Source organism: Apteryx rowi, unplaced genomic scaffold (genome assembly GCF_003343035.1).
Source record: "Apteryx rowi isolate R43461 unplaced genomic scaffold, aptRow1 scaffold_323, whole genome shotgun sequence".
NCBI lineage: Eukaryota > Metazoa > Chordata > Aves > Apterygiformes > Apterygidae > Apteryx > Apteryx rowi.
The window spans coordinates 920,121-946,191 of record NW_020449675.1 but is presented as its reverse complement, the minus strand read 5'-3'; the positions used below and the strand labels follow the sequence as shown (position 1 = coordinate 946,191).

Below are 26,071 nucleotides of genomic sequence, written 5' to 3'. Positions count from 1 at the left end.
CAGCATGCTAACGACCCAACGCGAGGGGCCGGGGCGAGGGAAGGGCGAAAAGCGCGCTCAGGCGCGCGCCCCGACTTGGCCGTAGCTGCTGTTTTGCACCAGGGCGGCAGAGCATCGCGTGCCCGGGACCCCAGGGAGGCCGTTTTGCCTGAGCATTGAGTCTTCCTCCCCTGAGGTCCCCCGTCCGCAGCCTCCGCCGAATCCCGCTCCCAAAGGGCCTTCAGGGACCTTGCCCGAGCCGTCGGAAGAAGAGGCTCACTGCAACACGGGGCTGGGGGGGTTATTTTATTCTTTGCTTTGGTCTATACAAAAACAACTTACAGAAATAATAAAATCTTCCACTCCTGAACCACACTCCAGTAACAGTCCATCCCTTTCCAGTCGAAGTGTTAAACCACCATCAGCTCTACAGCCTCTTTTAAAAATGCATTAGATAAGGGAAGAGGGGACGGAAACACACCACTCACCAAAAAGAAGGGAAACAGGTTAAAATGTGCAACAAAGATCAGTACAAGGACACAGTTCCTAATGCCGGAGTCACTCCTCTATTGTTACGGTTAGGACAGGTAGTTACACAAAGTCAGCTCCCCAACGGCTGATCGGAAAGAATTAAACCGCAGACATCCCGATGGCTAAAATGAAGGTCCTGGGATATAGCACCGTTTGTTTTCAGCAAACTCCTGATTGATCTGATTAAGTTAAAGTTCACAGAAAACAAAGGTTTTTTTTCCCCATGTTAGATTCCTTTTCTAGAACACTAACACACAGAACAAATATTGGGGAAGTTAGAAAGCACAAACTTAAAGACGGCAAAAGCCGTTGGCACCATATTAAAAATAAAAAAGAAATATATATTTATAGAAAAGACTATTTTGCCCGTGAAAGGTCGATAATGATGCAGGATTTGTGTGTTTTAAAGCTTCAGAAACAGTATCTTGGATGCTGGATGCGGCAGCAGGTGCTTGAAGCAGTCCCAGGAGGAAGGACCTTCTCCACGGACCCACAGCGAAGAAAAAAAAAACAAATCGAAAAAATAAAACCTCTCGTGGGAATGGAAAAGTCTGTCGTCTCAGGCACTTCTGTCTCCCAAGCCCTTCTTGCGAATGCTCAGCTCTGGGGCCACCCTCGTCCGTATAGAGGAAATACCTGCAGCGCAGCAGGGAGAGTCGCGTTACGCAGGTGAGGGGGTTCGGAGGGGGGGGCCGAGCCCCGGCCGGCCGCCCGCGCGCCGTCTCCCGGCTGGCGGGTTCCCCAGCGAGAGCAGGCAGCAGTCAGGACCACGCGGGAACGGATGCCGCCCCGCGCCCGGCGCCGTGACGGCTCGCCAGGGTCCCGAGAGCGGCTCCGACCTCGCCGTGGCCCTGCTCGTCCCGCTCCGGGAAGGAGTGCGCCGGTGACGAGCGCCCGGCGCCCCGACCGCCGCCACCGCGCGCACGGCTGCTACCTGGTGCGGGGCCTGAGGGGCAGGTTAGGCGAGCATGTGGTCGGCGAAGGGCGCCCGGACGCCGTCGCTGTAGGCGTCCATGGGGTAGTCGCCGTCCATGTCCATGTGCATGTCGATGGGGTCCAGGGGGATGTCACCCGAGTACATGGGGCGGTAGCCGGGGTCCAGCTCTGCCGGGGGAGAAGGGACATGGAGCAACCTCAGCTGGGGCTGCTGGGAGACTCTGCCAGGACTCAGCCACCCTCCCCGGTCCCCCCGCGGCGCTGCAAGGGACACGACGGCCCTTCGCCATCCGCCTGCCCCAAACCCAAACGAAGAGGAGCGGCTGCAGGGCGCAGCTCCCCGCGGAGGGGGCGAAAGGCTCGAGCACGCTCGGACGCGAAGGCGGGCAGCAGGTCACCTGGTGCCTGCGGGTTAGTTTTAGCCCCAGTGCCCACTGCCCGTCCCTGGCTGGCCCCGTCCACCGGGACCTGGAGCCTCGCAAGCGACGGGCTGAGCATCCCGAGGCAGGCCTGGCCGGCACGTCGCTGGCAGCTGCCCAAGACAGCTTGTCGAGAGCACTTAAAATCAGCTCGGCTTTGGTGAGAAGATGCGTTTGCCCTGCCAGCGCAGAGCCTGAACAGGGCGGGGGGGACCCTGCTGGAAGAGCTCGCGCCGTACTCACCGTCTGAGTAGGGCTCGTTGATGGGGATCATGCTCTGAGCCTGCGAAAGAAGGCGACAGTTTAAGAGGGGGATGCGTGCGCACGATGCTTGGCGAGCACGTGATGCTCGGCCCCATCCCGCGGCTGCAGGAGCGCAGGGAGCAGGTACCGCGACCCAGAGCTGCTGGAGCCAAGGCTGCAGCTGCCTCCCGCCTCCCACCTCCGGCCGTTTGCTCCTGTCGGAGCTCTAGCAGGAGGAGGAGGAGGCAGCGGCGGCAGCAGCTTTTAGAGGCAGAGCGCAGCTGCCCCAGGAGGCCCGTTCCCCCGGGCTGAGCGCCGTGCCGCGGGGGATGCTCACCGCCTCCCAGGCTGCGGGGTCGTGCTTGAAGAGGGAGTTGGTGAGCTCCACGGACACACGCTTCCTGTAGTCGGGGTTCTTGTCCTCGGAGATTCGGAAGAGCACGGCGGCTGCGTAGGTGGCTGCGGGGGGAAGGGAGGCAGCCTCAGCTCCGCGTGCCAGGCGGCAGCGCGGGGAGCCTCGCTCCTCGCCGCAGACGGCCCAGCGATTCCCAGCTCAGCTGCCCGCTCTGCAGCTCGTTACGGTCTGCGCCACCGCAGGACTGTCACGACGGACCCGTCCGAGCACCCCGCGCACCCTTACGGTGCGGCAGCCCCCGCGCACCGACACCGTCTCCCTTCGTAGGGCTGCTGCTCTTGCCCTGCGCCCGGGTCCTCGGCAGAGCGATCTCTTCCCCACCACCCGCTAGCGAGCTGCTCTCGAGGCGACGCCGCCCCGGCGGCGACCGAAGCGGCAGACGGGGCGGCAGCAGGCTGGGGCAGAGCCGCGAGGAGAGCCCCCGGCGCGCGGCAGCACGGCGGCGCTCACCCGTCCCCTCGTTCCTGGAGTGCAGCAGCTCCATGAGCGGAGCCGAGGCCCCCTCCGCATCGATGGCATCTGCCGCCTCCTTGTCCTGGGCCAGCTCGCACAGCACGCCCGCCGCCACGCGCTGGATGTTCTCCACCGGCGAGTACAGGAGCTGTCAGGAGAGATTAGCAGCAACATGAAGCAGCCGGCACGGCCGCCTTTGTGCTCCTGATGCGGCCCGACGCGCGCGGGCGCTGCCAGCCGAGCGCCACGGCCGGCCTGGCCCTGACCCACTGCAGATGGGAGGTGGCACGGCACGGCACGGCACCGGCCAGCGGGAGCCCGGCCCTCCCTGTCCCCAGCCCCTGACCTGCACAAAGAGAGGGATCGTGTTGAGCCGGAAGATCTCCAGCCGGTTCATGGGGTCCCGGGCCAAGATATGCAGCGCTCCTGTGCATCCCTCCACGATCTCCTCCATCTTCACTCCATCCTGCAAGGGGACAAGCGCTCAGCCAGGGCCCGGAGCAGCAAGCAGGGCATGACCACACGGTGCCACCCTGAGTTTGGGGACAGGGTGACCCGTCCTGGAGGAAGGGGGCTGCAGATGGGGCTGGCATTCCCCAGCAGGGCAGGGATCAGTCACCGCATGGCTGTTTCTTTCCAACGCGAGTGGCACCGGGCCGCTCGGGGCAGGCAGAGCTCCTGCGACGCGCGGATACCCGCAGGGGTGGGAGAGGAAGAGCTGCTGCAGAGCAGCACCCCGGGGGACAGCCGGCTTTTGGGGGGAGCCAGGCCACGCCAGGACTGGAGAAGAGGGGCACAGCTCACCCGAGCCGAGGGGCCCCCCGGCAGCGCCCGCTGCTGGGACTCACTGTGTACGGCTGCTGCGTGCCTGCCGCTACGTGACGCTGGGCGTCCTGGTGAGCCTTGACCAGCAGCTGGACCAGGCGTGGGATCACGGCGGCCTCCTGGAGCGGGGCATGGTTGGCCGGACACAGGGCCAGGTTGCGGATCAGACCTATAGTAGCCTGGAGGAGGAGAGGAAGGAGAGATCCGGCTCGCAGGGGGACGGGAGCAGCGAGCGCTCCGGGCAGGACCCTGCAGGAGCTCTCAACGCCGGCCCAGCCCGGGCCCATCCCCCTCCGCGCAGCACGCGCTGACTTCAGCTTCCTGCAGCCCCGCTGCGCTCCGGCACCGGATCCGCCTCCCTCCCTGCGGAGGAGGCCGGGGGCAAATATTGATTTCAGAAAAGCAGCAGGGCACGAGCAATTTCCTCCCATTAGCTGCTGTCAAGGACGCAGCCCTGCGGAAACGTGGCTGCAAGAGCAGCAGCCAAAGCAGGCTCCATGCGCAGCACCAGCTGCAAACCCATCCCAACGGGCAGCGCACCCCCGCCACGGACCAGCAGCCCGGAGGGTCTCTCAAGTCCAGCCGCTGGGTTCCCTTCGTCCCCCAGCCCGCTGGCCCCTTACCTTGACCAGTGGCCACTGGTTGGGCTGGTTGAGGAGCTTGACGATAGCGGGAATGCCGTAGTTGAGCCGCACGGAGTTCTGCGCCATCTCGGCCTCGGGGTGCCGGCTGGTGAGGTGCCGGAGAGCGCACACGGCCGGCTCGGTGATGTCCTCCTTGTCGCCCGCCCGCAGGATGGTGTGGATCAGGGCCTCCACCCCGTTAGACTGTGTCACCAGGGTCTTGTTCTTGCTGTTGTTGCAGGTCAGGTTGGAGAGGGTGCCGGTGGCGCAGGTCAGCACGTTCACATCGTCGGAGCTCAGCTGGTTGACCAGGATCTTGAGGACGCCGTCCAGGCCCTCCTGCAGGAGCAGGGACAGGAGGTCAGAGCTCTGCCCCTCCTGGGCGTGGGGAATCAGAGCCGCTTTCCCCCTTGCACAGGGAGGACACCCTGCACCAGGGAGAAGGAGCTCCCCTTCTGCAAGGATGGCTCCTTCCATCATTCAGAGGATCTGCCCCCCCAAATACGTGCTCTTCCTCCCAAACCCGACTCCGTCTCCCTTGAGATCCAGGCGCGGGTGTCTGCAGTTGTGTGAGCTCACGCAGCTCCTTGCCGCAGACCCCAGCCCCGTGCGTCCCCCTCTGAGCCCTCCCCGGAGGACGCTGGGTTCCCCTCTGCCCCTGCCCCACTGCTCTGCTCCGACTGCTCGGGCCGGAGCAGGCAGCGGAGGCAGGGCGACGGCGTTTGCATCCAGCCGTGACACATGGAGATCTGCCCATCTCGGCGCTACAGTGCACCATTCAGCTGCTGACCTTTCCCTGGGAACCAGCCTCCCTTTGAGGCCCAAAAGACACTGTCATCCGGGCCTGCAGCTTGCCAAATTTCAACACGCAGAGGGCTTGCACGATCCCACGGCCCCCAGCCGGCCCCTTCCCCATGCCAAAGGCCAACAATTGTTCGTGTCCGGGCAGGGTTACTGGCTGCAGGGAAGCCTCGCTCGCTGCAGCCTTTCCCAGCACAAGAATCCCAGTCCTCCGGGCTCGTGTAACCACGGCTATTCCTCCGCATTGTTTGGAGAGCGTGAGCGACAGGCGCTCCAGACGTGTGTAGCTTTACTTAGAGTTTAATATCTCCACCAGGTTTTCCCTGCTGGAAACACGCAGACAATACAGCCCCCAGCTGTTCAGGGCAGCGTGAGAAGCCAGCGCTCCCCGAACAACCCTGGGGTCACGGCGACAAAGATCGCAGCTGCACGGGCAGCCGCGAGCAGCGTGGGCAGGGCCAGGAAGGAGTTAAAGCGACCCGGCCACATCCTCCCCTCGCTCTCTGCGGAGCCAGGGGACCGAGTTACATGCCTTCCAACGCAAGCCCAAATAGTTTCCACGCTGCATCAGGCGCTAATCTGTGCGGAGACGCAGCCCAAGCGCTGCATGGGGAACGCATCAGGAGACGGCGAAGGGCTGGGAAGGGCGGCCCTGGAGCAGAGCTCCGGGTCGCTGTCGCAGCCGGCTGCCACCCAGCCCCTGCACCGTGTCCCACGGCTCCCACTGCATCTGTGCCGCGATAGCAGCTCCCTCGCTGGGGGAAGGAGTCAGGCAGACAGTGAGCGCCTGCCAGAAGAGTCTGGCAGAGGCTCCTGTGAGTCAGAGCAAACAGCAGCCCCAGCGATGCCGTGCTGAGCGCGTGAGCAGAGCTGCTGGTGGCCTCGTCCCCCAGCCGGGGACATGGCACGAGCGCTGACAGCGCGGTGACGCAGCCAGCCGGCGTGGGAACAGCCGTGGGCAGGGAGCAGCCTCCTGCGACTCCAGGCGATCTCCCACTTCCGCAGGGCTCGGGTACGGCCCCTCTCGGCCAGCCCCAGGCAAGCATGCCGCTGCAGCCGGCGGCTCGCAGGGATTCGAAGGCGAGGACAACACTTTGGATTTGCTGGTTCGGCATCAGCAAGCAGCTCAGCAGAGAGGGACGTACTTGGAGTGCCCAGCAGACTGGCACGGTCCCCAGCTGCGGCCCGGAGAAGCTCTCCAAAAACCTGTGTTGAAGCACAACTCTGGGTCCTGCAGACTCACCTGTTTGGTAGCCACATCGGAAAGGTTTCTCAGGGTCCAGAGACAGTTCTGTACCAGCCTGGGGCTGGAGCTGGTCAGGTGCTTGCCCAAAGCCTGCATGCCGCCTGTCGGGAAAACGAGACACCCAGCTCATCTATATATATCCAAACATGCAAAGCTTCCCCAGCACAGAGGAAAAGGGAGCAACAGCAGGTCTTTGCATGGCAAGTGTAGGCTGGATGCCACTTGACTGATGCCTCCAACGCACAGTGTAGCCTCGTTTAGCTGAGGCTAAATACGGTGCAGGAAGACAGCTCCCTGCCAGCCAGCAGGACCAGCTCCTGCCCACACACAGTCCCAGGGAAGCGTCTTGACAGGCTTTTAAGGCAAGAAACCAGGCCACACACGGGTGATTTTACTAGGCTGTGCAAGGCGCTGCGACGTGTCTTACACACCAGCTGCGAGATGGCACTAGCTCCCGGCCATTTGAACAAGGCAAGACAGCCACCCCTTGGACTTTTCCATGGCTGTAGTCCCTAGGGTCTCCCCTGGCCACTCTGTGCCCATAGGGATGGGGAGCAAACAGGGCCAGGGGGACAGTCAGCACATCGCGTCAGGGCTAGCAGCAAGCACAGGCAGGGCCAGCCAGAGCCACTGCTGCAAGAGGAGAAGGTCAGAGCCCGTAGCTCTAGGGCCCTGCCCAAAGCACGCCCTGGAGAGCAGCCTCAGGGAGGCCTGACATTCTCAACCACATCATCCTTAAACCACCATCATCCTCCTATTCGCTTCACAAGGAGGCCAAAGACAGTATCTCTGCAGCAGCAGCAGCACCCCCAGTGCCTCCCTTACCAGCCTCGACGATGGCAGGCTTGTTGCTGGGGCACACCGACAGCACCTTGAGCACCCGGCTCGTGGTCCAGAGCAGCTTCTCGTAGTTGTAGCTGCGCATGATCTGCACCAGGGCTTGGGGTCCTCCATTGGCCAAAATAATCAGCTGCAAGACAAAAAGGCCAGGGTTGGGTCACGCGGCGGCTCTGGCCAGGCTCTGAGCAGGGCTGCCAGGAACGCCGGGCTGGTTTCTCCAGCTTGTGCTAGTTAGGATGCAATTCAGGCAAGAGGTCCAACTTCTGTGCGTACGGGAGCACTTCAGTTTGCCTCTAATGTGGCCACGCAGTGTCACCACATCCCCTCCTCCTCCCCGGCCAAAAGGGCCCCGTGCACGGCCATCCCCTGTCCTGCCGCCCCGGGCAGGACAGGCAGCATCGCCCCCCGCCACAGCCAGCGTCGGAGCAGGTCAGCGGGACCCAACCTCACTGCCCCATGTAGCGCAGCCAAACGAGGCTGGAACGATTAGTGTGTAGGAGGAGGAGAAACAGCCTAAGAACAAAGATAGAGATGTTGCCCGGAGCGGCGGTGGGAGAAACCCAGCTGAGCCGATTTACCGGCCAGACTGGGACAGTCTGCGCTCTCGGGGACATTCCACCTGCGGGAAGTCGGACGCGACAGCATTGCAGACAACGCAACTGCTCGGCTTCCAGCCGCTGCTGGGAGGCAGAAGGGCCGAGACGGCAGGCGCTCCCATCCCTGCCCTCCCGGGCTTTTGTCTGCGAGTTCGGAAGCACCAGAGGAGCAAGGTTGGGCAATTGCAGCCGCCTCCATCCTCCATCAGCAGCCCCCAGCGTTGCTGAGGCAGCCAGCCAGCCAAGGGAGGCCGGGCTCCCCGGGGCTCACCTTACTCTCCTGGTTCCCATAGGCGAGGAGCTGAAGGCAGTCAGTGGTGATAGCGAGGAACTTGGGGTTGTTCTTGTTGAGCAGGGGAACCATTTTCTGCAGGCCGTCGGCCAGGCGCACAGCCATCTTCGCCCCTTCCTGGTAGAGCAGCAGGTTGTGCAGGGTGGTGATGGCATAGAAGAGGACCGACTCGACCGGCGAGCTGCGGGCAGGCGGCACAGAGCCACATCAACACGGGCAGCTGCCTCTGGGCTCGCCGCACCGCAAGGGCAGCCCCGAGGGCCATCAAGAGCCCCGCGCGGTATGTCCCACCGAGGGACTTCCAGCAGGTCCCCACGCTCCTCTTGGGGCGCGGATGGCGCACAGCACTGCGGTGCCTCGCAGCCCCAGGGCTGCTGAGGAACCTCCCTGTGCAAGGAGCGTCTCCTCCTTGAAGCACAGCAAAGACTGAGCCCAGGTCTCTGGGCATCGCCCCATGGACAATGAAGCATGAGGGGTCACTCCCTTCCTCCTGCACCCATACCATCTCCAAATGCAGCAGACACTCGGGGCTTGCCCAGTTTAAACAGGCTCAAGGTCTCCCACGTCCTTGTTTTGGCATGAGTGGAGACAACAGACCCAGGTCTAGGTACATCTTGCTCTACACAAGCCTTCTGCCCCAGTTCATGGGGCACCCATAGGTAGTACTACCCATGGGGCACCATGCAACCACCCCTATGGGGCTCACGGCGAGGCAAGGAGGGACATCTCGGCTCTACTGTCCCCTCAGGGACACCCCAGAGGCCATGCCAGGCTCCCCGCCTGCATCCCCGCACCTGAGCATCCTGACGAGGGCCGGGATGCCGCCGGATTTGAAGATGGAGAGCAGGCCCTCGCGGTGGTGCGAGAGGTTGTGCAGGATGCTGGTGGTGCAGCGGGCCGTGTCCAGGTCGCTCGTGTTCTGCATGGTGCGCACCACGGCCGCCACGATCTGCGGCGACTGCATCAGGGCACGGCGGGACGCCTCCTTCTTGGAAAGCTGGTTCACGATCATGGCCGCTTTGCTGACAACCACCTGGGGTCGGGAGAGAAGCCGGCGGGTTGGAGGCGGTCCCGCTGCTGCCCGCTACAGCAGAGATGCGTGTCCCAAAACAGCCCCCCTGGGTGCACAAGGGTCCCTGCTCCGCTGGGCAAGACCCGGTTGGGACTGCCTTGCATCCTAGCCGCCGCGCTGGGAAAGGCGGCATTCGAGCAGCAGAGCCTGCACAGCCAGAGCGTTTGAGGGCTGCTATTTTTAACAGTCCTCATCCACACTGCTCCAGGAGCTACGCTGCAGTTAGCAGCAGCAGGCAGTGTACGGTCAGGACTATGGTACACACGCGCTCCGCAGGATGGGAAGCGGGAGGGCAGAGGGTCGGGGATCTGGAACACCGGGAGCAGGCAAGAAGCTCTTAGTATCGGTGCGAAGCCAGGGTCACGAGCGCCAAGTCAGAGCAGCAAGCGGTAGTGGACGCCAGGGAGGAAGAGAGCCTGGCTGTGGCGCTGTGGCCGGGAAAGCACGCCCCAGCAGCGGGAAGCCCTGAGACACCCTCCAGCAAAACACGCTTCCTTACCGGGTCCTCGTCGTTGAGCAGTTTGGTGAGCTCTGGGATCGCGCGGGTGGCCAGCTCCGCGTCGTCCTGGTAGTTGATCAGGTGCACGATGGCAGATTTCAGCATCTGCGAGGGCTCCGCCAGGCGCTGCACGTTGGTCTGCTGCCCCTCCATCTGGGTGGTGATGAGCAGGGAGCGATCCTCCACGGTCTCGGGGTACATGGCAGCCCGGACGCGCTGGGCCCGGGTCATGGCCAGCTGAGCCTCCATATCTGCTGCAGGGAGAGAGAGGGAGGCAGCATGAGACTCCAGGCTCTCCCTGAGGAGCGTTCCCAGCACCGCTTCCCAATTTCAATTAGCTGAGCAAGAGCACAGCACAATGACACCGGCAACGTCAGCAGTCCCAGCACGCTCTGCAAGGAGCCAGGGCTTCAAAGTGTAAACAGATACGGCAGCACAGAGATAAGAAAACACTCAATTAGGCAGCATGATTAAGCAATTGTCACACAAGGCCCGTTAATTAAAAAATTAAGGGTATTTGCAACTTGGGACCAGATGGCATTGGGGATTAGGAAAAGGATACGGAGGCCTTCCCCCTTGAGGTTGCAGGGACAAACGAGGCCCAGAAGGGCAGAGCTGCGGTGGCCAGGAACCTGGAGCGGTTCAGTCCCACCCCTGATGGAGACCTGCAGCTCCCACCTCCGCACGCGGAGCAGGGACCGCGCGGGGCTCAGGAGGGTTTGCTCTTCTCCATGGGGCTCTGCCTCCCCACGGGAACTGGCACTTAAACTTCCCAGGGCCCCTTCCTCGAGGGGAAACCTCAGAAGCGACTGGAGCAACTCAACCCTCTTTTAAGGGGTAAACCTAGGGGAAGCATTACAGGTTGCACCTCCCGCTGCTTCGCCCTAGCAGCAGAGCAAAGGACGGGACAGCCATTAGGGATTTACGGCATACACCAACAAGTTTGCAAGCTGCGCCGAGACAGGTTTCCTGAGCGGGCAGGTAGCAGAGCAGACGGCTGATCCGTGGGCTGGGATCAGATGTTCCCATCTCGAGCCAACCGACCGGCGTGCTTGGATGTGCGTGCACAGCTCAGCACTAGTGCGGGCTGGCTGCGCGCCGCCTCGACGCAAGAGCCTTTCAGCGCAGGGGAAGGAGGACAGGAGGGAGTGTATTTTAAGCAGCAACAACTCCCAGGGTGTGGAAGGCTCCGTGGAGGAGTGCCCAGAACGAGCACAGTAAGCACAGGCCATGGGAGAGTTTGTGGGGGAGGTGGAAGAAGGCAGGAACCGAGCAGCTGAGCCTGCAGACGGGCCCCGCGCCTGCTCGCCCCCCCCGGCCCCGCAGCCCCTACCTTGTGCTTGGCTCTGGCCCCCTCCCTGGCAGTAGCTCGTGGTGGTCTTCTTGATGGTGTACTGCTTGCCATAGACCTCGTCATCGTCCCCGATGCACTTGCTGCTGACGGAGGGCACCTGGGTGTTGACGCCGGAATGGATGCCCGAGTCATAAGTGTAGGTTTGCTGCCACTCCGTCACCTTGATCGGCTGCTCCATCATGTTCATCACCTCCATGGCTGCTCTGCGGGGCAGGGAGAGCAGAAGTTATGCCTCCGGCAAAGCCAGAGCCCGGGCTGCCGCAGGCGCTTTCCTACCCCTCTTCTCGGCGCGGACCCCAGTGCTGCGCCCGCCGCAGCCGAGCGCAGCCTGCCCCCGCGCAGCCCCCGAGCAGATCGCTATCTGCCCTCCTCCTCCTCCTCCGAGCGAGATGAAAGGCGGCACCGAGACGACGAACCCACAGCTCAGCACTTTGCCGCTCGTGTTGAGGCACGAACGGCGGCTGCGAGCGGCGCAGACCGCGCGCGCCCGCCTGCAGCCGGCAGCCCGCGCCTGCCACCCGAGACCGCGTCTCGTCGCCTCCGCGGCCGCCCCGCGCCAAGGGGCGCCACCCGCGCACCACCGCTTTTTAAAGAGCAGCTTCCGGAGCCGGGACCCGGCGGCAAGCCGAGGACAGCCGCGGGGCTTGGGCTCTAAGAATAAAACGAGCCTCTCCTCTCGGAGGTCCTTCTGGGACGCTCCTCGCGCAACTAAAAATAACCGGCCGAAGCCGGGGGCTCGGCTCTCCCACGGGACGCTGCCTGGCAGGCGCATGGCTCGGGCCCCGGGGCTCCCCGGGCTGCACCGAGCACCAGCGCCCGGGGCACTGGCTCCCAGGGATCGCCTGGGTTGGGGGGACACCAGCACGGCCCCAGCTAGGAACGGGGTCCCCACGGTTCGGGTGCAAGCCGACAGCTTGCGTTTGCACGCTGCAGGCTGGGACCCGTCCCCAGCGCGAGCGCCGGGGAAACTCGCCTCCTCCCCAGCTGCTCTAACCCGGCGCGTTTTTTCCGCTCCAAGCCCCAGCCTCGCTTTCCTGCCGACAGCGACGTCTGCTCTTCCCGGCTGCACCGGGGGAGCACCGGGAGGCAGAGAGGTCTCTGCACAGAGCCAGCAGGCGCGTTTATTTTAGGGAGCCGCGCTCGCAAGGCTGCCAAGCCCCGCTCCGGCGGGGAGAGCGTCTATCGGGTCCCAACCCGCGGCTCCAACCCCCAGCACGAGCAGGCCAGGGCCTGGGTTTGGGGCAGCTCAAAGGAGGCAGCTCAGCCCAGGACGCGACGGCTGAAGGAGGACGTGCGGGAGCAAGGCAGGTTTTTTTGCACCGTGCCGCAGCCCTGCGGCTCTCACGCGCCTCCCAGGGACATCGGAGCCGAGATGGTTGCGATCAGGACCGAGGGCAGATGGGTTGAGATGCGTTTTAGAGGGGAACTGGGTTCTTCTTGTTTTTGTTTGGGGAATTTGGGGGAGGAAAGGGCGAGGGAGGGTTAAAGCCTACATGAGCTCACGGGGCAGGCGAGAGCTGCAGCGCTGTGAGTCACCGGCTGGCGCATCCAGGCCCCCCCGCGGCCCGTCCCATCCCATCCCGCTCTGCTCCGGGAGCCGGCGGGGGGGAAGGCATCCCAGCAATGCCCCATCCCGCATGCCGGGACCGACCTCAGGCGCCCACGCCACCTCTCCCCCGTCCCCTGCTGTCCCCCCGCGCGAGGCCCCGCCAGCCGTGCGGGGGGGTGGTGGTGGAGGGATGAGTCAGAGTTTCAGGCTCGATAACAGGCGAAGGGAGCAGCCGCCGCGTTGCAGCCGCCGCGGCTGGGAGCAGCAGCGCCGTGCGTTTCCAAACAGAGGCGTAATTACCGCCTCCACCAAACACTGATTCATGCAACAAGCTGCACCGGGGCGGCCGCGGGCCCGCGGCTCTGCTCCAGCCGAGGGCAACCCCAGCTCATGGCCGGGCTGCTACGAGGCAGCGAGGGGGCCTCGGTCCCCGGTGTCCTGCTGGAGCAAGCAGCGAGCCAGCCCGTGCACCCCAGGCGGGACGGCCCCGGCCAGGGAGCCCCGGGCCCCCTCGACGCCGGTGGCTGAGTCAGGGCGTTGGGTGGTGGCCGAGGACGCGATTGCGCAGAGCGGAGGGGCCGGCGCGGCACAGCGCGCACGGGCTTGGCACGGCTCGCCCCAGCGCTGCGGGCTGTTCCCAAGGAGCAGCCGAGCCCTCCCGAGCCGGTACTCACAGGGAAAAAATCCGAGCCCAGGTACAACAATTCCTTCCTGACCGGCACAGGCCGGGCAGAGGTGGGGACCCAGAGAGAGGCTGGAGCGGAGCAGGCATGCACACGGAGGAGAGCAAGAGCCCGGGGCAGCCCCAGCACCGGGGCCCCGGCTGCTCCACCTCGGCTGCAGCCGCAGTCCCCGAAGCATTGCAGGGTGCTGCTCCCATCGGCGCAATGCCGAGCTGTAAAGCAGCAACGCGCACGCTAAGTACTACTCCAACTTTAATGGGTCGTGCATAATGCATGTTTACAAGGTAGTAAAAGACGAAGAGGGAGAGACCCGCTAATGGAAGCTACTGGAGGCAGCTTATTCCCACGGCAGGGCGCGGGCTGGAGCTGGGTTTTCCGTTTGGCACAGCAGCCAGCTGGGTGACGCACGGTGCCGGGGGGCGAGCGGCAAGCCCGGCTCTGCTCTGCTCTCCGCCCCGCGCGGGGTTCAGCGAGCAGAGCCCCCGAGCCCAGCCGGGAGGTGCCACGGCCTTCGGGCAGCACCGAGCATGCAATCAGGGGTTTGCTGCACCAGTATTTGGGAAAGCCAGCCTCCATCCCAGCCACCATGGTTGAAGGAGCTCCGAGTCGTGCTGGGAGGCCTGAGAAAAGCAAGGCTGTCAAAGGTCCGCTTGCTCAGGGCTGCGCTCAGCCTGGAGACAGCCGCCCGCGATCCTCTCCCGCGGCATGGCCGCCCTCCGACAGGCAGCGAAGCTCCGGGACGCTTGCATGGCCCCAGAGCGGACTCATCCCTCTCGCTGCCACCGAGGACAGGTTTCGGTGCCTGAATCGCAAGCCGAGGATCAGGCACAGCCTGGTTTCGTGTGACCCCCTTCAGCTCTGCAGCCTGCCAGACCTGGCATGCCAGCAAGGACCCGGGGCCAGCACTGAGGGCAGGAGGAAAAAAGCTTCCCTGCCCATGGAGAGGAAAGCGCCGAGGCCTGGAGCTCGTAATCCATGTTGGAGGGGAGCAGAGGACACGGCACTCTTGCCAGAAGCCGAGGCAGGTGGGGGAGCACACTGCGTTCACTGGCAGGACGCGGCCCCGCTGCGCTCCCGCGGCGTGGACAGCCGTGACGGAGGAGCTGGCACCGACGGGGCTCACGTGAGCCATCACGAGACCCAGGGCGCAGCAAGGAGCTTGTGTGCAAAGGCCTGGCAGCAGGAGATACCCATCAGGTCCCCAAACAGACATTTGGGAAGCTGCCCTGGATGGGGGCAGGCAAGGGAAGAGCAGAGCTGCGGGCATTAAAGCTTCCTTCGCGGCAGAGAGGGGGTATCAGTCCCCCCAAGGGCTGGGGACCAGCCTCCCCGGAGCGGGTGCAAACAGTACCGCAGCACCCGGGGCGCAGGCACACGGGCTGCCGCTCGCGCCGGTCCTGACACTGCACACGCTCGGTCGAGCCGTAACAGCCGCTCTGCAATTCGCAGGCATTTGACAGGCACTTAATTTTTCAAACATCCGTGAGTTCGGCTCAAACGTCAACTTTTTACACAGTTCTGCATTATGCATGAACCATCCCCCCGCCGCCCTCCTCCCCGTCTGCACCACGAGCCTCTAACAGACATCAAAAGCTCATCGAGCTCTTCAGAGCCGAGACACGAGCTCAGGTGATCTGACCCAGACAAGCTACAGGCAGGAGAATAGGTCCGCGCTAATGAGCGCCAGCATTAAGCCAGCTCGAAATAACGGCCCAGCCCCGAGCCAGCACCTCCACGGCTCTCGTGCCCGGTGTGCAGGCAAGCGGCTGCAGCTCAGGAAAGCACCTTGCAAGCAGTACAGACGGGGGAAGCTACAAGGGGGCAAAGCAGCAGCTCTGCTCCGGAGCTGTTCCTAGCCTGATGTTAGCCCCAGACCTACAGAGTCCGGGGAACACGGCCGGCAGCCAGAGGCCAAAAGGAGGTGCCGCGAGTGCATTTTCCCCAGGCCATCCCCGCTAGGCTGCGGTGCCCCACACCAGGGAGATGGCTGGACGGGGCAAACACTGCGCACCGCGGCTACGCGTCCATATCGCTGCCTTCCTCCGGGATCCCCTGCAAGCTCACCAGGAGCCACCGAGGGCACAAACCTGCAGGGTTTTCCCGCGCTTGCCCCACCAGGGAGAGTGGAAGCAGGTTTTACAGAGCTCAGGGCAGCCCCGGAGGGCCGGCGGTCCCCACGAGCCCCCCAGAAGGGACCGCAGCACCTTGTTAAAGGCAGCAGCCGTCAGGGAGGATCAGGCTACCTTGACCCACTTTCCTCCGGAGCATCACCCTGGTGATGGGCAGCCAGCCCGACCGTGCCCACTGCGAGTTCAGTCGCTGGCGCAGGCAGGCAGCAAAGCTGGCAGCGCTCGAGGTGACGGGGCCACTGGAACAAATGTCACCACTCGCTGCCAGAGCTGCTGACATTTTGAGCCTGGTGTCAAGCATCCTATGCTCACCGCACCGTGAGGTCCAGACGCCCGCGCATGACCCTTTCCCACACCCTCCACTGCTGGGCTCTGTCCTTAGATGTCCTCCTTCCCCCCAGCAGCAGGGATCAGAGATGGACCATACCCCAGCAGAGGACAGCTGTTAAACCTGGTCTGACCTTCAGAAAGACCCGTTTGCAGCAAAGCCACATCAGCGATGCTCTCGGTGGTGGATGGATTTTGCAATGGAGCACGCAGCAGTCCAAAAGCAGGACCCCCTCTCCTTCCCCCTTAGGCTTAAGGGTCAGGAGTTAGGTGACCTAGAGGTTAGAAGTTCAGATAATGGGGAGAAGTGAGGTGCATTTAGGGCACCCACAAAGAAACCTGCTGCTCTACAGCTGTCAGCCACAAGCACCAGAGAGGCACAGGCTGCAGACCCCCTCCGCTACCTGGCGGTCATGAGGACATTTACTGCAAGAGCCTGGTGATCACCTCCCTCCCAACAACCTGCTATTAAACCAAGAGAGGAAGCTGTATGCAAGGACAGAGCGATATCATCGGCATCACCATTGACCCACCAAGGCCCCAGCTGAGCTCTGACCTGCCGGCGCAGGGTGCAGAGCCACAGCCCCATGGGGAAATTGTCCCTTCCCCACATCGGGGACTTGCAGTGGGGCAGATGTGGGGGGAGCCAGGAGAGACGGAGGGGTTGGGGAGAGCTTGCAGCCCGGCCCCTCGGCACCGCCAGCGGGAACGGGCCGAGCTGCGCGGGGTCACCGCAGGACGCGAAGCCAGCAGGGATCCAAGCTGGCAGGCAGACGAGGAGCTTCAGGCATCCCAAAAGCAGAGATGAGTTGTGAAAAGGTTAAATCCACTCCCACCCGCTTCCTGGAGTCAGGAATCCTGGTGAAAAACAGAGGAAGCTACAACTACTGTAAAAAAAACCCGACCAGAAGGCTCATCTGTCTCCAGAGTTATTTGATCAGAGTCCAGACAGCATCGTCTCTGTATAGACAATGTCTGCAAAGGAAGTCTCCAGTAAACACGCATCCTTTTGCCTGACTAGCCCTTTCCTTCTGCCGCCTCCTCCTCCTCCTGCAGGGCAGCCACAGAGCCTTCAGAGCCTGCACTGATTTACAGCCAGGCTGCCCAAGAAAAGCGGCAGTGGGGAAGCGATAAATACCGCTCCATGCAAAAATAGTTACTGCCCAGGGACTTCTCGGCTTCTTGTCACGAAACCGCCAGCGAGGAGGCTCCCGCTGCCGGGACCCGGGCACCCGTGGGGAGGGGGTGGAGGAGCCGGGCAGCTCGACAGGAGCCGGCACCCTCGGGTTGGTGGGGGGGGGGCAGCACGGGAGCACCCCCACTTCCCACGTCCCAGACACGAGTGGGCACCAGGGCAGAGGTGGTGTGAGCGGGTGGGAAAGGCCACCTGCAGCCTGCAGCCTCCACTCCCATGCGCCCCAGCTCCCTTGGGGGCTTTTCCAGTGAATCCCGCTCACTCCGGGAATCTGGAAATCCCCAGTGTTTCACGGGTGACTTGACCTCCTTTTAAAGCATCCAAAAACAACACTCGGGGTGATTTCAGGCCAGAACAGAGCTGTCACATGCCTGGCCACGCCGTTCTTCGCGAGCAGGCTGACACCTGCGCACGCTGCTGGCTGCCGGGGCAGCGGGAGCACGCAGCACCAAGGCTGCCCTCGCACGCGTCCGCAGCACGCCGGCCTGCCCCACCGCGGAGAAGGACATGGGAATGGCGGAGCTGTCCTAGCCCCTGGAGCAGAGCACGCATCCTCGCGAGCATCCTTCGCAGGCCCCGCGGAGAACAAAAGAGCAGCGGAGCCGGAGCTGCCTCCATTCAGGAGCCGCATTGTGTTAGGGGGTGAGCTCGGCTGCAGGAAGCACATGAGCAATTGTAATTACAGTTACTTAGGCTTTTAAGAAAAGGAAAGAGGCATTTAAGGCAATTCAATAAATGCAATGCAAGGAAAAAAACCCACCATTTTAGAAGCACTTATGCTAGAGGCAAGTGATCTTCAGTCCTCCCCACCCGCCTGGAAGAGCCAGAGGATTAGTTAATTCTCGTTTAGACAAAGCAGGGAAGACAGCAGCGATGCTAGGGGAGAGCAGGGCCCGCTGCAGACAGCAGGAGAGCCGTCCTGAGGCCAGGTGCGCAGAAGGCTTGGTGCACCCAGGAGAGCAGCACCCGAGCAAAGGCTCAGGGCTGCGGCCTGGCTGCGCCGTGCACCTGCGAAGCCGCAGGGTGCAGCGGGCAGCAACCCACTGCCTGGCCGCGGTGGTCCCCCGTCATCCCGCAGCAAGGCCGGATCGTGCCTGGAGGCAGTCGGAGCCCAGAAGCGCCACCATCGTGCTGACAGCTAATGAAGCGCAGGCAGACGCTGCAACAGACCCGGCGCTGTATAAAGGCTTCAATGGATTTGAAAAGGATCCCTTGCAAGAACAAGCAGCACAAGGAGGGAGAGAAAGGAGCTTTTCAAGACTTCACCAGCATCAATGGAAAGTATTAAAGTCAGATTTCAGCTACCACAAGTCGTTTCAATGAGGGCTTTACAGCGAAGGCAAGTCGAGGAATTCAAAAGGGAATGAGACCAGCTTGAAGTTTAATGAGGAGGAGATGGGCAACAGAGAACAGTGATCTTGTTAGAAAGCGAGCCAAAATAGCACAATGCGGCCCGCCAGCCTCAGCCCCGCTCCAGCGCTGCCCTCACCAGCCAGGCAAACAAAGGAGCCGAGCGCCTTTGTTCTCCCGGTGTTTGCACATCCGTCCGGAGCGGCTCCCGGCCTCCCCGCCTGCAAGCAACAGGCTCCGAGAACTTTATTTCGAGTCACTCGGGCAGGGCAGCGAAGGGTGCGAGTGTCGCTGTTTAGACTCACCGGACTCCTTAATTGGAGGACATTCTTAAAACCGCATTTATTTTTCAGCTCCTCCTGACGAGGTTAAGTTTGAGAGCTGATGAGAGCCCGGTGCAAAGCCCCCGCTTCTGCTATTCACACGGCTCCGCGGGTACCACATCCTCCTTGCAAAGCGCAGCCGAGACCCAGGGCTCCCTGGCAGCAAAAGCCAGCCTCAGCAGCGTGTTCTCTCTGCAACAATCTGTTTTGCTCGGTTGATGCTCTCCATCAAAGCAGAGCTCCTTTTTAAGGAGCATGTTCCCTAAACCTTTTGAACCGCCTTGCCTTCACCCGAATTAACAGTTCCTGACAGCTCCAGCACACACGCAAGTCCCAGCTGTAATATTTCAGTGTTTCACATCAAAGTGACAAGGTAGCATTCATTAAGAGCGTTCAGTATTCTCCCCTTGCGAGAATACGCACAACGCTGGCCATTACGATTCCCCTCCCGCAGCATGCGAGTGGGGCAGATGAGCCCTCGCAAGGGCTGCGGGGACCACGAGTCCCGGGAAGAGCTGGACACCTGGACGCTGCACTCGCACGGCGGCAGGCCAAGGTGCCCATTTGCCGACCCGCTGCACAGGCTGACCGGACAGCAGGAGCTCCTGGCACGGCAAGCGTTATCTTGCTGCCATACGTGCACAGCAGTGCTCGGCGCCAGCACCGATCCAACGGGTCTGCTGTGTCTTGGGCTGCTATTTTTCCACCAGATCAAGGTACCAGACTCTTGGGGCTGCTCCAGCACTGAGACCTTTCAAGGCCAGCAAGGGCTTGGGCGAGGGACCGCAGGACTGTCTTGGTGGCCTCCTACCTACTGCAGACCGTGAAGTCCAACCCAGTTACCCCGCATTGCCTCAGCCACCTCTATCTGGTGTCTGACCTTGCCCTGGTGACAAAGGACGGAGAAGCTTTTATTCCCTCAAACAATGCTTCCGTTAAGACAAAATCAGACAATTAGCATTTCTAACATGCAGCCTGGCTTCACCCTTCACGTTTTGTCCTGCCCATAAGCACAGTATTCCTCCTCCCCTCCTACACACTCAGCTCTCCCAGCTCCTGAGCGCTGGTGGAGCTGGTGCAAAGCACCGCAGGCAGCGATGCCCGGCAGCTGTGCCGTGCCACCGGCTCCTTCCCCTGTCCTCCTAGGAGGTACTCGCAGAGGAAAGCCTTGGCCTCTGCCAGCCTCCCCAGCCAACATCCACCACAAGCAGGAGCTGCTGCGGCACATGGAAAAACCGTTTCTCACCCCAGCCTGGCTCCAAGGAGCCCTAGCACGAGCTTTGCCAGACCTGCAGCTGGGCAGGAGAGCTTCATGCAAAGGCTGAGGGTCAGCAGCTTGCGCCGCTCCTTCACTTGTGCCCCTTAACACAAGTTTTTCATTGCTATGCTAAATAAGGACATACACAACCATACACTCCCACACTGAGCTCCTTCCTCACCCCTTGACCTGTTCTCCTATTAATAAATTCAGAAGAGTCTGGTGGTGTGGAAGCCTCCAAGTGCTATTTCCATTTTGGCAAACGCTGCATGGACTTTCAAGCATTCCTGGGGATCCCAGAGACCAGCACACTCGGGATCGCAGCAGCTCCAAGGCAACGAGCCTGACCCGGCCGGCACCACATGCACCAAGAGCAATCCAGCATGGCCACAGCCCCATGGGAAGACCTGAGCCAAGGAAGGGATTTCCCAGGCACGTTCCTCCTCAAACTAAGACCAGGAGCAGAGACAAGGACGACGAAGACACAGAGCACGAGACCAGACGTTCTTGCACTTTGCAGGCAGAAGGAATTTGTCTGCAACAGGGACAAGCGACTGAGCAACCAAGCCAGGCACAGCTCCACGCAACACTCCGGAGGCAGATGCAGCAAGGACACCCTACCTAGAGGCCTCCTGCCAGACAGAGGGGGCAAGATTTCATACAGCTGCTTTAAAAAACCCACAGCAGCTCAAGTTCCTCCTCACACAGCATCAGAACGAGCCACCTGCACTCGCAGACAGCAAACGTGCCCAATTCCTGCCTCGAGTCGCAGCCCTCTCGGTGCAAACCAAGCGGGCAAGAGGAGCCTGTGCCGCTCCCAGGGACGCAGCTCCCGGCGCAGGAAGCCGCCTGCGGCGAGATGCTGCGTGGTCACACGCTTCCTCCCCACCGGCGGCTTCCCGGAAAAGGGGCAGCCGGCGCTGCCATCGGCACGCTTTATCAGGAGGAAACAAGCACAGCGCTTGGCTCGCAGCCACGTGCCGAAAACCCGGGGCAGCAGCTTCAGCCGGCACATCTCCGTCGTGTGCTGCCAGCTCATTTTGCTAGCGTGGGAACCTGCAAAAGTATCAGGGACAGGAACAGCCACGCAGGCTCCCCTCCTCAAAGTTTGCCGTCTTGTTCGAAACATCGCTGGGAAAACTTGCCATTTGTCCACGAAAAGGAGATCTGGCAAAGTACAATTAATCACAGTAACTCCATCTGGATAAGAAAAAAATTATTTTGTTTTAAAAACGCAAAGAACAAATTGTCCTTTAAGAACATGATAATTGTAGGCTTTTAAATTTAGGCTTTGAGGCTCGCTTGCTATTTCCAGCTAGAATAATGGTGTCCAAAAATATAGGATTCTGCCACCTAGCCCCAATGCTGCCAGACGAGAGCTGAATTCGAGGGGGAAAGGAACAAGGCTGAGGATTGCTCCACCCTAGCTTAATTCCTCCATCCAACTGCATTACATCTGCAAAGTTCAAATGCTTCACAAGAAATTATCACCAACACCAGTCAGCGCCCGGCCTGTCGGAGCGAGTTAATGATTTGTCACCAGGGCTCTGCCCGTGTGTCACAGTGATTACAGCAAGGCTCTTTGCTGAGGCCAAAGGTCTCTACCACCAGCTAAGCAAATACGTTTTACCCGTCGATACACCTTCAAAAGCTGGCACCGCACCGCCCAGCACAGAGCAGGATTGCAGCCAGGCAGATGCGACACCCCGAAAGCCCCAGCTCCACCCCAAGCACCGACAGCGTCATGGGAATCCTAATTAAGGAGCAAGACTCCTTCCGACGCCAAGGAGAGGCTTGCAAAGCTCCCCCATCAGCGGGGATCATCTGGCTTATTATCCTGGAAAAAGTTAGCAGCGTCCAGCCCGCCCCGTAATGCCGGGGAGCTGGAGACCGTGCTCAACTTGCTGCTGGAGATGTTCTCCTCTCCCTCCTGTCCTCCACGGTAGGGCAGGAGTAAGTTCCCCCATTTGCAAGCTGCCGAATGGAAGCGAAGGACCTTCTCCAAGGTCACTGAAGAAAAGCTCCTGGGGTCTATTTTCAGCTCCTGACCCCGTCTCAAGCACCGGAGCATGGAGCGCTGCTCGGCCCAGGGAGGTTACAGGTATTCACTCATCTCCACAGCTTTTGGTGAGCAGTTTTTGATGACCCAGCTGCGGGATTTTTGGAAAACACTCAGCAGCCCAAGCCAGTCTATTCCACCCAGCTGCCAGCTCCGCACCCGAACCGGTGACTTCCCGCTTGGCATCTCGAAAGGAGCCCGAAGACCCGCTCGGTTTGGAGCACGACAGCAGCGGTCGCAGCACGCTGCCTAATGATGCGAACCATCTGCACGCGCGGCGCCCGTGCGAGGGGCCCCGCTCCAGCACGAGGCTCCTGCCCTTTTCGCAAAGCGATCTCAGAAGCAAACGACTGAAGCAGTATGAAATGCCTCCAGGCCTGGCAGCATCCGCAGAAAAACCAATCAGGGATGGCAGATTTAGAGAGATATTTCGAACCGCTATCTAATTAGAAACATCTTTGTCTCCTGCCTCTCCCCCCCTATAGCCATTTATGAGAAGTACATTATTTCTGCGCGGGAGATGGGAATTGGGGAGGGAGGCGAGGAGGTTCGCCCACCAAGGCGATTGCACGCGCAAGCCCTGCACTGTCCTTTCACTAGGTGGGAAGATTCAAAGCCGTATTTGCAGCTCTCATAGCAAAGCGGAATATGGGGGCATGAGCAGGATTAAATCCAGGGTACTTGGAGGCACCTCCGCCACGACGCAGACAGCTTTGCACCCCCCCAGACACCAACAGGCAGGTGACAGGGGCATGCAATAACCTACAAGATAATTTGCAAGGCAAAATCCAGCCCAGGGTCAAGCACATGTTGAGGACAACAGGGGCGAGCGCTGATGTGGTGAAGGTCAGGCTGAGAAGCACCTTGTGCATCCCCTTCCCGCCCCCAGACCCCAAGCTTTGGGGTGCAGGAACCTGCATTAACCAGGTCACCCCAAACCCTCTTGGATCACAGCACCCCCAGGTCCCCAAACCCACAGCCCCGAGCAGCCACCACACTTCCCCAGGACTTGCGATCCAAGACAGGCACGTCACTCAGCCGAACGTCAACAGGCTTAGCAAGGACAGGCAAGAACAGGCCTGAACACACCTGGATCAACTCGTGGTGCATTTCGGGTGATGCAGGGCTGGATCTGGCCGAGGGCAGTGGGGACAGGGCTGGTGGCACTGGCTTCAGAGACAAACCAGCCACACTGTCCCCTTGCAAAGGACTCAGTCGGAGCCAAACCAGCCCAAGCCCTCGCCAGCTGTCACCACACCTGCATTTTAACCCACCACCTTAGTGCAGTTAAACAGCCAGGCAGGCCATGGGAGGTCTGCAAGACACAACTTTTGGAGCATTTTGCCATCAGACTCGATTTCCGCCTGCACAGACCAGCCTGAGACACCCTGCACTCGCACGACGCCGGGACCTGCAGAGCCCCCAGCCGAGCCCAGGCTGCTGCACGGTCCCAGGCTTGCCGCATGCCCCGTCTTCAGGCCCCTCTGGGTGGGAAAGTACCAGCTGAAATAAAGGCAAAAGCTGGCATTAATGCCACAAGAAGTCTGAGGCAGACTTGTGCTGTTTTAATAGAAACTAGATTTCCTTTTAAGTGCTGCTAATTAGAAGCCAGTCTAATTTGAAATCTCAAGACTAGCGCAAGCCTCGGTACAGACACTGCAATTAGTCTCGCAAGTTCTCCGCAAAGAGCCTCTGCTCCCCCCGCATGCGAAGCGGGGCCGCGGCCGGCGTCGCTCCCGAAGGCTTTGCCATCTGCAAGCGGCAGCGCGCAAGGCAGGACTGTTGTCTTAAACCCCAGAGATCGGGAAGCGCGATAAGAAGCCAAACACCATCAAGTGCTCCCACACCAAACACAGCCTGGAAAGGAAGCCATCGTCACAGGAACAACCTTCACTGGAAAAGCCTTGCAGCTGCAAAACAGTTGCCTATCCCAGCTGCTAGGTCTGATTAAGGATTTCAAGGGGGTGGAAAAAAAAACAAAACAGAGGACAGAATTAATGGGATTAGGACAGCACTGAATATTAATGCTAAAATCCAGCGCTGGGACCAGAGGTGAAATTCTTCACGCTCTCCAGCTGCAACCAAACCGCAAGCTGCCGATGCTTTAAGTCAGAAGCAGAGCCCCAGGGAGAGCCGGCTGCTCCGGACCGCGCCAGGGATGCACGCGCCTCCCCGGAGCCAGCAGCGACGCACCCAGCACAGCAGCGCCCAGACAATAGACCATAAAGTCTATTGTTCGAAAGTGACTGCCGCGTCGCTGCTGCACCGAGCAGGGTTTCCAGCAGCTGCTTTTCAAAGTATTTGAGCAGAGGCAGCTTGAAGGACCCAGGTGTCCCGCAGACAGCCCCGCATCACTAGTGTTAACGCAGCCAAGAACAGTGCATGAGCCAGTTGTGAGGGGAAAAAAAGACACCTCAACCATTTAAGCCAAGAGCTTTTTGCATTCCTGTCCTAATGGCCAACTCATTTAAGCCAAATCTGCTGTAAAATGGTTTTTTCATGGCACTTTATGGAACTCCTCCAGAGTGATGAGCAATTACAGGCTTCAGAAGCGCAGACAGTTTAATTGTGCATTCTGCACTTTTACTCCAATAAACATCAACAAAGGACACGGGAAGGGACCTTCAGACCTCTCCAGATCCATTACTGGAGAATGATGCATCAAGTGAACGCTGCCCCTGCCCGTCTCCTCCCAGCGAGCAGGGCACAGGCCAGGCTGGCCCAGTCACACACCGTGTCCTGCACGGGGATGCACCAGCAACAGCCCCAGCAGCAGACCCAAAACACCCCTCCGAAACACTTGACAACGCCAATGCCAGACAGCATCCGGGAGAGCAGCACTTTGCAAGATTTGCTTCCCACCCTGCTCATGGGCTGTGTCCACCCGAGAGGCCCCCGATACCTGGGGAGCCTGTGGATAGCGAAGCCCAGTCAAACCCTACCGGGAATGACACAGCTGCGACCACCCCAGGCCCTGCGGGACTGGCCGAGGACAAGCAGTGCGAGCCGTCGCGGCCCTTCCCCGTGTGTCAGTGCTCACGCGCTCCTCCTGCAGCAGCGATGGCTCTCTCCAAGTTCCTCGTATGACGACCTACGTTTTTTCCTCCCCGGGCAACTCCCAGCAATGTTTCAGCATTATCCTTTCATCTGCGCTGTAAACCTGATTAATTAAGCTAATCGCTTCGCTAACGCAATCGGAGCGCTCTCTCTCTCCTCTCCAAACACCAGGCAAAATGACAGCAGAGTTTCACCCCCCTCCGATCTTCCCAGTTTCTCCGCACAGGTATCTGCTGCCAGCTCCTCGCGGGGGTTTCGGCTGGGGAAACCCGCTCCTGCCCGCGGGGCAGCGCCCAGATGCGCTGCCGGGGCCAGGCCGGGCCGAAACGCTCGCGAACACCTCGGCGTTTGCAAACCTCGGCGCCAGCGCTTGGCAGGCGCGCCGGCTTCCGCAGGGAAAGCGCTCCGGGAATATCGCCCGCCGCCCCGGGCAGCTCCCAGCGCTTCGCGCAGCGGCGCCACGCGGAGCCTCCCGCAGGAGCTCGCAGCCGCTCCCGGAGCGGGGGGCCCGGAGGAAGGGGATCGCTCCCGGGACCGGCGGGACCGGATCCAGCCGCGACACCCGCCACCCGCCTCGCCCTTCCCCGCGGCGGCTCGGTCCTAAGGAAACGCGTCTCGGGCGGCTTCGCCTCCAGCGGGAGCCTCTGGCCCGCGCTCGGCGCGGGACGCACCGCCCCGGGGGGGGGGGGGGTCCCGGCTGCCGCCCCAGCCTCAGCCCCGCCGCTCCCGGCCCGGACGCCTGGCTCCCTCCCAGCCCCAGTCGCTCCCGGACGCCTGGGTCCCTCCCAGCTCCAGCTCCAGCCACTCCCCAGCCCCGGACGCCGGGATCCTCCCAAATCCAGTTTCGGGCGAGCCGCTCCCGGACGCCCTGGTGCTCCCCAAGCCCCAGCCGCTCCCGGACGCCCAGGTGCTCCCCAAGCCCCAGCCGCCCCCCAGCCCGGGACGCCCCCCAGGCTCCGGCAGCCCCCGTCGCTGCCCAGGCGCAGCCGCGGGGTCCCCGCTACGGCCCGCTCCCGG

The 26,071-nt window shown here is 61.6% G+C and overlaps 2 protein-coding genes across 3 annotated transcripts in view; both read right to left on the bottom strand.

The window, feature by feature from the left end:
* Window positions 1-260: 260 nt before the first annotated feature.
* On the bottom strand, window positions 261-25,079 carry JUP (junction plakoglobin). 2 transcript variants are annotated; one of them, XM_026071295.1, is made up of 15 exons: window positions 25,038-25,079; window positions 11,104-11,327; window positions 9,771-10,024; window positions 8,994-9,232; window positions 8,179-8,380; window positions 7,297-7,441; window positions 6,469-6,572; window positions 4,425-4,763; window positions 3,825-3,980; window positions 3,323-3,442; window positions 2,974-3,124; window positions 2,446-2,567; window positions 2,109-2,148; window positions 1,445-1,614; window positions 261-1,146 (listed from the first exon to the last, which is right to left on the bottom strand). In XM_026071295.1, exons 2-14 carry the CDS (start codon window positions 11,318-11,320, stop codon window positions 1,469-1,471), a joined length of 2,235 nt encoding a protein of 744 aa, XP_025927080.1. In that variant the 5' UTR covers window positions 11,321-11,327; window positions 25,038-25,079; the 3' UTR covers window positions 261-1,146; window positions 1,445-1,468. The 2 variants fall into 2 exon arrangements, with proteins under 2 accessions (XP_025927080.1, XP_025927081.1); XM_026071296.1 differs by having other exon boundaries at window positions 9,771-10,021.
* P3H4 (prolyl 3-hydroxylase family member 4 (non-enzymatic)) overlaps window positions 20,639-26,071 on the bottom strand; it is a 14,380-nt gene continuing 8,947 nt past the window's right edge. Inside the window, exon 9 of the mRNA XM_026071204.1 lies at window positions 20,639-20,994. Within this exon, the coding sequence (XP_025926989.1) occupies window positions 20,639-20,994 (356 nt within the window). The remainder of the gene's footprint in view (window positions 20,995-26,071) is intronic.